This window comes from Fukomys damarensis, unplaced genomic scaffold (genome assembly GCF_012274545.1).
Source record: "Fukomys damarensis isolate Sample0158 unplaced genomic scaffold, DMR_v1.0_HiC HiC_scaffold_3, whole genome shotgun sequence".
Lineage (NCBI taxonomy): Eukaryota > Metazoa > Chordata > Mammalia > Rodentia > Bathyergidae > Fukomys > Fukomys damarensis.
The window spans coordinates 8,184,062-8,193,161 of record NW_022900915.1 but is presented as its reverse complement, the minus strand read 5'-3'; the positions used below and the strand labels follow the sequence as shown (position 1 = coordinate 8,193,161).

Genomic DNA, 9,100 nt, shown 5'->3' with positions numbered 1-9,100 from the left:
CCCCCCCCCCCGTGTGGCCGCTCCTTAATACGGAACCTGTGTCCAGCGCTCTCGCTCCCTAAACCCCTGCTCTCCCTCTCAGACCTGTGCTTCTGCCTCGGTTCTCTTGCGCAGGTTTCTCCCCCTCTGCCCAGGATTCTTCTCTGCTGTGGGTAATTCGGGATTACTTCTTCCGGTAATCCTTGCCCATCTCCTAAGAAAATACAGATCCCTCCTTCCTGCCAAATACTCTCACGATAACAGGTAACCAACATACAGAGAGCACTGCTGTTAGGAGCTCTTCTAAGTATTCTGCGTAGAACTCATTTAGCCCTCAGGACAACCCTAGGAGGTCAAAATCGTAATGATCTCTATTTTACCGATAAAGAGACTGAAGCACAAAGTTCTGTAATTTGCCCAAGGTCACTCAGTAACAAGCATGGGCAAAAGCTCAGTGGTAAAGCCCTTGCCTGGCACGCTTCAGACCCTGGGTTTGATCCCCAACATCATCATTTTTTTTAATTTAAAAAAGGTGTGATAGCGCATGTCTGTAATCCCAGCACTCCAGAGGCTGAAGCAGGAGGCTCACAGTGAGTTTGAGGCCAGCCCGGCTACACAGTGATTTCAAGGCTAGCCTGAACTACATAACAAGACCCTGTCTCAAAATTAATTCATTAACTCATTTTTAAAGAGGCAACGCCAGAATTTGAACCAGGCATGTGGCCTAGAGTAGCTTTCAAACACTACACCACATTCCATGAGAAAATGCTGTCCTTTTCCCTCCTGCACTTACCCCTGTGGGATAGTTAATCCGGATTGTCAGTTTGACTGGCTTGGGAGCCAGTCAGGGGGTTAATAAAGCACACTTCTCAGTGTGTCAGAAGGTCGCACTTGGGTCATGGAGGTGTGACTTTGGATTCTTCGCCTGGTCCTTCGCCCCTTCCCCTCGGGCACTATTCCCACCCTCCATGAACTAAGCAGCTCCGCCCTGCCACACCCTTCTGAGGCAGGAAGGCAGGGTGTGGCAGAGCCGGTTGGGGGAGTAAGAACGACCAGATTCCACAGGCACCAGATAATTCCTAAGAACCCATGTATGAGTTCTCACAGATTCCCACAATGTGTGAAAGAAGTAGAGATGAGGCACCACTGAGAGCTTGCTACCATGGCTTTCCTCACAAGGGTATCCTGCCCTATGTCCCCTAGGGTGTACTTGTATCTTCGTTAACAATTTTTCTTCTCTTTTGCTCAGCCCAAGTTCTGCAGAGCTAGCTTCTCCTTTACCCTTCACTTTTAATTTTTCAAATGAACTCTGTCACTTTTTTTGTTTGTTTCGCTCAGTTCTTTGTTCAAGATGGAAAGAACCTGGAAACTGAGATGCCAGCACCCCCAAACCCAATAATATTTATTTGGCTTAGCCAGCCAGGAGACTAGGTGAGGCCCCACACTGGGCACACTTTTTGATGCTCTCTAAAATGTCATGAGGGCTTTTTTCTTCTTTCCCTCCTTCTCTTTCCTAAGCTGGGAATCTGTGAGGCTTTTTCGCCAGGAAGGGTTACGAGTCCCCCTTAGTGAAATGGGGACGACAGTATGTGGACTTTGTGGGGGTTTTCCAGCCACTATAGACCTAAATTTACTTCCCCTTTCCTTTTTTCTCACGTGCAGCATTCTGTAGGTATAAGTTAACTAGCCAGAGAGCTTGTGGTGCTCTGTACGCAACCTAGGGCTTGGGATACCTTGTTGGCTGTGCCTTTGTTTCTCGTATTTTGCTATCCTTCTTGGAAATCAGCCTGGTTTCTATTTATCCCAGTTTGTAAATGGCTTCTTTCCCCTTGGTTTGCTGTTTTGGTCCCGGGGTACCTTGTCATGTGTCTGGCTGCCATCTCGTCTTGTCTCTCTGCTAGATGTCATCTTGCATCAACCCCACCATCCCTTTTTCTTTTTTTTTTTTTTTTTAACCAACTGGCCTAATGAAACTTCACCCTTGCGGATTCAAACTAAACCTCTGATTTTAGAGAATGTGTGGGCTTAAGGAGAACAAGAGGGAAGAGCCTCTTCCTTTTTAAAAATTATTTTAACTGGCACAATATTTTCTTGCACAGAAGAGAAAAATTTGTCTGCTTTTAAAACTTTTTGCAGCTCTTTTGCAGTGGCAGCAACAGGAGGAGCATGGTTCATGGCACCAAACAGCCGGCCAACAAGGCCTGTTCCTGACAGGCGGTGTGACAGTCTAACGGCACAGACTTACACCTGTGCAAGGCCTCCTGGGTATCCTCCTGTCACTTGGGCCTGGGTGGCCTGTTCCCAGGCATTGGGTGCACAGAGCAGCCAGGCTGGGAGTACAGTTGCCATCACTGGTGCAGTGCCACAGCTCAGAGGCCTGAGAAAAGGACTAACAAGCTGAAGCTGCCCACAGGCTCACCTTTGTGCCCAGCCTGGCCACACATCCTGTGCTGGGGGCAGCCTTTGACCGGAAACAGCCAGTCCAGCTCTAGTGACCTGGCTATCTCTGGGTCTGAGAGCCCAGCCAGAGCTATTTGATTCCTGGCTATGTCCCTTCTTCATTTAAATGCAGGTAATTAAAAATATATATGCCTGATGGCCTGAATGGAACAAGTGAACAGGGTTTAAAACCTAACTAAAGTGACTGTGGGTGGACAAGAGCAGAGCCACCCCTGTTCTTAGAGCCTTAAGTACCAAAGTACCAAAGTCTTTTTACTATCAGAGTAAGTGCAAGAGATGTTTCCCATATGGCGCCATTCTGCTTAAGTAAAGAACCACTGAGTGGCTCAGCTAGGTGGCTAAGGGAACTTTGAGGGGGCGGTTCCACCCTTACCTCATGGGAGTCATAGGTAAGACCAGCGGGGGACTAAACCCTCTTCCCTCTAGTGAGTTAATGGGCCCCAACATAGGGACAGAAAAGCCCTCAGTGGAGCTCTCTTCTGTGCTTCTGTGAATGATGCCAGCATGACTGTAAGGTTCAGACAGAGATGTCTGTCTAGTCATTGTTAGAGTCTCACAAAGAATGCTTTGTGGGCTCACACTGGTTCTCCTCGTCCTGCATGGGACACCATCTTAAGAAGCCAAGACCTAATTGTCTCCCCCTCTCTTTAGATGTAAAGACAAGAAAATGGGAAATTTATGGACCACACCATACCGATTTGTCCTACTTCACCACTGGGCTGTAACCTTGATAAATGGGAAAAGTTTGATCTTGATTATTTAAAGCAGGAACAGCTTTATCTTTCTATTGCAATATGGTTTGGGTTCAGTATGAATTGGGAAATGGGGAGAGATGGGTGTGAAATGGTACTTTAAATTATTAGACCATTCTTCAGTTATAGAGTTTCTGCTTAAAACATAAGAAAGACATGGAATGAAATGCTTCATGTTGAGGCTTTTGTGACTCTTTATCAAAGGGAATGCTCAGAAACTATGGTATACTTACAGTGGCCCCAAGAAAGAGGATAGCCATCCCGGAACTTCCACCTTTCTCTCAGGGATGTGGGTCTCTCTGATCTGCTTGATAATACTGGAAGGTCTCTGCCACTTCTTTCTTATAATCTCCAGGTCAATAGATCAGGTCTCTTTCTGCAGTGCAGATATCCAGCAGTGCAATGAATGAGTGAGCCAACTATCAGAGGACCCTGGTAAGCTTGCAGATGGGTTTCGGACTTTAACTCTTGCTTTTGACTTATCGTAACAAGATATTCAGTTCATCTTGGGTCCTTGCTGTACCCCAGGTGAAAGACAAAGAATCCTACATGAGGCTTAGGATTATGCAGGTGAGCAATACGTTTTAGAAAAGGAAAGAGACCACCCTGAAGTGGCTACTTTCCCTTCAACATAGCCAACCTGGGACTATAATACTAGTCATGGACTCAAAATGATGTCTGACATGTTAGGTTCTCTCACTATGGGGATAAAAAGGTACATTAAAAAGTCTGCTAAGGGCCGGGGATTTAGTTCAGTGGTTCTGCCACCTACCTTGCAGGTATAAAGTCCTGAGTTCATTCCCTAGTACAAAAAAAACAAACAAAAAAGCATCATTTGTCCAGTTGCTGGACATGGACTTTTCTTTGTTCGATAATCAGAACTCAGAAGAAAGACAAAACAAAAAAGATAAAATTATAGCTAGCATAATTGGCACCCAGGTCATCTAAAGCAAAACCCAAGGGCAACCAGGGAAAGGGTTCCTGTTTAAGTGCAAGAGGCGTGGTCACTGGGGACATGATTGCATGATGCCTCCCCGTGGGCCTTGCTCCATATGGGGGGCTGCTAGTGTTCCTGACTTGTGGCATTGGAAGTTTGACTGTCCCCACTACCAGACAGGGGTTAGGCCAGCCAAAACTTTCATGTCCTACTCGAATGACTGACAATGCCCAAGGGAACCTGCATGCCCCGTCCACAGACACCCCCATCTCGCCTGAGGAACCCTGAGTGATCTTGAACATCATGGGTGAGCCACTCCAGCTGCTTAGCGACACAGGGGCAGCTCATACTGCTTTGATTTCCTTCCCTAGAAAAGTCTCCCCGACATCTGTAGCCATAGAAGGGGTCCCTAATCAGATTCTTTACTCCTCCTTTGATGTGTCACTTTGAAGGTCAGATGTTTAACCATGAGTTTCTAGTTGTCCCACAGTGTCCCAGTCCCTAGCTGGGAAGAGATCGACTAGCAACATTGGGGACAATTCTCAAATTCCAGCTAAGGCCAAAATAGATTTTACTTGTCAGGACTACACCAGGTTTCCCTAACCAAATTAGCCAGCAGGTGGATCCTGCTGCATGGTATAATGGAATACCTGGTAGGGCAAATTCAGTTGTGCCATTTGTTATAAGACAAACACCCTAGCCAATTTCTGGCTTTTGTAAGATCTGGCTACCTAAGTTCGGACTAACAGCAAAGCTTTTATATGAGGCTATCAAAGGCCCTGGGTCTGTGTCCCAGAATAGACAAAAGTGACCTATAATGCCTTTAGGAAAACAAAACACGTTCTTACTCAAGTTCCAGCACTGGGAATACCTGACTTAAGAAAATCCTTCTTTCTTATCCAGCCATGGTGGCACATGCCTGTAATCCAAGCATTTGAGAGGCTGAGGATTGCAGTTAGTTTGAGGCCAGCCTGGGCTACATAGTGAGTTCAAGGACAACCTGAACTATATAGCAAGATCTTGTCTCCAAATAAATAAATAACTCCAAAAAACAAATCAATAATAACAATAAAAATAAAATGCTTCTTTCTCAAAGAGAGGAATTGCTTTGAGAGTCTTGATCCAAGAAACCCACCCATTGGCATACTTTTCAAAAAGATGGAGTGGCTGCTGGGTGGCCTCCTTGCCTGAAAGCACTAGCAGCTACAGCTATACCCAAAAGAGGAAAAGTTAACTTTGGGACAGAGGGTGGAATTCCTAACTCCCCTTGAGGTCAGAGCTATTCTGGAGAAAAAGATTACTTATGGGTCACAGAGGAACAGCTTACCATGCTCTTAGATACCTCTGAGGTTATTATAAAAACTTGCACTACTCTTAATCCTGCTTCTTTGATGCCTATAGGCCCAGAAGTTAGCCGCTGTTGTGAATAAGTGATCTCCCAGACCTATGCAAACAGGCAGGACATCAGTGACCTGCCTGCCCCTCCAAGGCTCTGAGGAGGTATGGTTCAATGATAGAAGTAGCTTTGTCCAAGAAGGATATTGGAAGGCAGGTTCACAAGAGGTCACTGAAGCTAAACCTCCTCCCCCAGGAACCTCTGCTCAAAAGGCAGAGCTAATAGCTCTTACTCAGGCATTGATATTAGAAGAAAAAAAAAATATATATATATATATATAAATTCTACAACTTCTAGAGGCAGTCCATCTTCCTAAGAAGGTCATAGTCATGCACTGTAAAGGGGCCTAAAGAGACATGTTTGAACTCTTCTTGGGAAATCAAAAGGCTGACATGAAGGCAAGAAGGACATCCCTATACACCCTCAAGGCCCTAGCCTCATTCCCAGTTCCTGAGGAACCATTCTGGTCCTTCCTCAAGGGACACAGTGACAAGCTATAAAAATCCTACATGAGAAATAGTCTTCAATCTTCTGGAAAGATACAAAGAGCCAACCAGACCCTAAAGTGACCTCTGGGAAAACTTTACCAAGAGACCTCTGAGTCCTGACTCTAACTGCTATCCTTACCACACCCACAGCAGTACAGTGGCAGACATAGATAATTGGTTTCACCGTTGTGTAACAGAACCAGTTTAACCTGAACTGTCTGAAGAACAAGACTACCTGAAAGGAAATAGGTACTCCTGTGAGCCTCTGGAAGACTTGAGATTTCGCTTCAAAAAGGAAAACTCCAATGCTGCTGGAGATAAGCAGACAGGATCTCGGTAAGGCCATGACTCTCAGACTCTTTTTTTTTTTTCCACTTTAAAAACATTTTATCAGTACATTTTAGATATACATAGTAACGTTCATCACAGGGAATTTGTACCTGTACATGATATACCTTGCTTCTCTCTCTCTTTTTTTTTTTTTTTTTTTTCCTGGTACCAGGGATCAGACTCAGGACCTTGTGCTCATGAGACAGGCACGGTGCCACTGAGCTAAATCCCCAACCCTTTTTGCTTCTTTTTTATTCCCATTCCCCTCCCCCTTTCAGCCCCTCTTTCCCTCCTTATTTACAAAATATTTTGTTTCCATTTTTTCCTTTTATTCTCTGTTTTTCTTCTCCCTTCTTTCCTTTCACTCTCTTGGTGAGTTTATTTGTGTAAAGGAATGCTATTGATTTTTGAGTGTTGACTTTGTATCTAGCTATGATTCTGAATTTGGTTATTAATACAGAAATCTTTTGGTGGAGTTTGGGGGTCTTTTATCTATAGTATCATGTCATACACAAACAATGATGATTTAACTTCTTGCTTTCCTGTCCTTACTCCTTTTCTTTCTTTCCCTTGTCTGATTGCTCTGGCTAATGTTTCCAGAACTATATTGAATAAGAATGATGGGCTGGGTATGTAGCTGACTGGCACCATGCCTGCCTGGCAAATTTAAAGTCCTGAGTTCAATCCCTGGTACAAAAAAAAAAAAAAAAGTGGGGGGACAGTGAATATCTTTATCTTGTTTCTGGTTTTAGAGTGAAAGATTTCAGTTTTTGTCCATTTAGTATAACACTGACTGTTGATTTGTCATAGATGGCTTTTATCAAATTCGGATGTTCTGTAGAGTTTTTAACCATCCTGCTGGCATCATTCACAGAAGCCCAGGAGAAAGCGCCACTGAGGGCTTTTTTGTCCCTACATTGGAGCCCATTAACTCACTAGAGGGAAGAGGGTTTAGTCCCCTGCTGGCCTTACCTATGACTCCCATGAGATAAGGGTGGAACTCCCCCCACCCCCGCAAAGTTCCCTTAGCCACCTAGTTGAGCTCAGTGTTTCTTTACTTAAGCAGAATGGTGCCATACTGGAAATATATCTCTTGCATTTACTCTGATAGTAAAAAGACTTTGGTACTTTGTTTAAGGCAGTAACAACAGGGATGGCTCTGCTTTTGTTCACTCACAGTCACTTTAGTTAGGTTTTAAACACTGTTCACTTGTTCCGTTCAGGCCATCAGGCATATATTTTTTGATCATCAGATCCTCCACAGGTCCATGAAGTTAAGAGCAGCTGCATCAGTATTCTCCAGCTAGCTCATCCTCTCAATGCCAACCTCCCCTCAGCAAATATGACCGTCTCACATCCAATTTTTTTTCTACAGATTCATCTCTGTGTTTTGGTCATAGCCATCTTTTAAAAGCATAGGGTGAAGGGAGGGCAGGGACAAGGGGAAAAATGAGAATCAAGACCTATTATGTAAAGGTACAGAATCCCAATGATGAATGTACTTGTATTGTATACCTAGATTGTACCAATAACCTCAATAAAAAGAAAAAAAAAAAAAAAAGCATAAATCCAGGTCACCCTCCTGCCCAAAACCATTCTGCATCATTGTAATGTCTTTGGAGCAAAGTCCAAACTCTACTGGGCTGAAGAGGGTGTTCTAGTCTGTCTGTTTCTGCATCAACAGATGTCTTCATGAGGCTCCTTTGTCTTTCCAAATCCATCACCTAGCAGCACAGGGCTTTCGGGCTTCCCAGATTATACCAGGGTAGTTTCTCCTGTCCTGACTCATGCACCACCCCCTCCCTGTTGCACCAGCCCTCTCCTCTGCGTCTAGAAACGCCTACTCAGAAGTCTTTTTAGGGCTAGGTGCCCTTCCTCTCCGCTTCTATGGGCTGTGCTGTCCCCAACAACGACAACATCAGACATTGACCTATAGTTGCTTGGTTACTGAATGCGTCTCCTGCCCTCCCAGTTTGAAGGCAATCTCCACGACTTATTCATCTTTTTTTGCCCCTACCCTAGCCGACTCTAGCTCAAGGTAGGATGCTTAGTAGGGATTTGTTCCGTGCGTGAACAAATCAATAAACGAATGACAACTCATGCCTGGTTCATGGGTCCTAAAAAAATTGCGAAATGGTAGCACCCGCCTGTAATCCCAGTGCTCAGGAAGATGAGCAGGTTCAAGCCCAGCCTGGGCAATTCAGAGACCTAGGTAGACCCTGTTTTAAAATAAAAAACAGGAAAAGGTCTAGGGATGTAGCTCAGGGCAAAGATCCTGGGTTCAACCCCCAGTACCAAGACAAACAAAACAAAACTGTGAAATGAATAAATGAGTAAAAAACTGGAAGTTCGGATCCAACGAGCGATGTAGCGTAGAAGAGATTAGGGAGTCTCGAGATAAGTAAAACGGATCGCGTTCACCCTTCAATGGACTAACATGGAAGACAAATGTCAGCAAGCCGAAAGCCTGACGGATTAGCAGGAAGTCGTTCCTACACTGGCAGGCCCCCGGGGCGGGCCTAAATCTGGACACGCCCTCTAGCCAATAGGAAGGCTTGTTGGCTTCCGAGTCTCCACCCCGCCGCTTCAAGGAGCGAGACTACACTTCCCGGCGTGCCTCACGGCTGGGACAAACGAGCAACCGGAAGTGGGGCGGGCAGGGTCTAAGGGCACGAGGGAAGTGGCGGGCGGGACAGAGGGGGGCTTTCAGGTGAGCCGGAAGGCCGAGGGTCGCGGGCATGGCAGAGGCCAGGAAGCG

At 45.4% G+C, this 9,100-nt stretch overlaps 1 protein-coding gene across 1 annotated transcript in view; it reads left to right on the top strand.

Moving 5' to 3' along the window:
* Window positions 1-3,755: 3,755 nt before the first annotated feature.
* The window catches only part of Tcof1 (treacle ribosome biogenesis factor 1), a 46,984-nt gene continuing 41,639 nt past the window's right edge, over window positions 3,756-9,100 (top strand). The window contains exon 1 of the mRNA XM_010627275.2: window positions 3,756-3,761. Within this exon, the coding sequence (XP_010625577.1) occupies window positions 3,756-3,761 (6 nt within the window). The remainder of the gene's footprint in view (window positions 3,762-9,100) is intronic.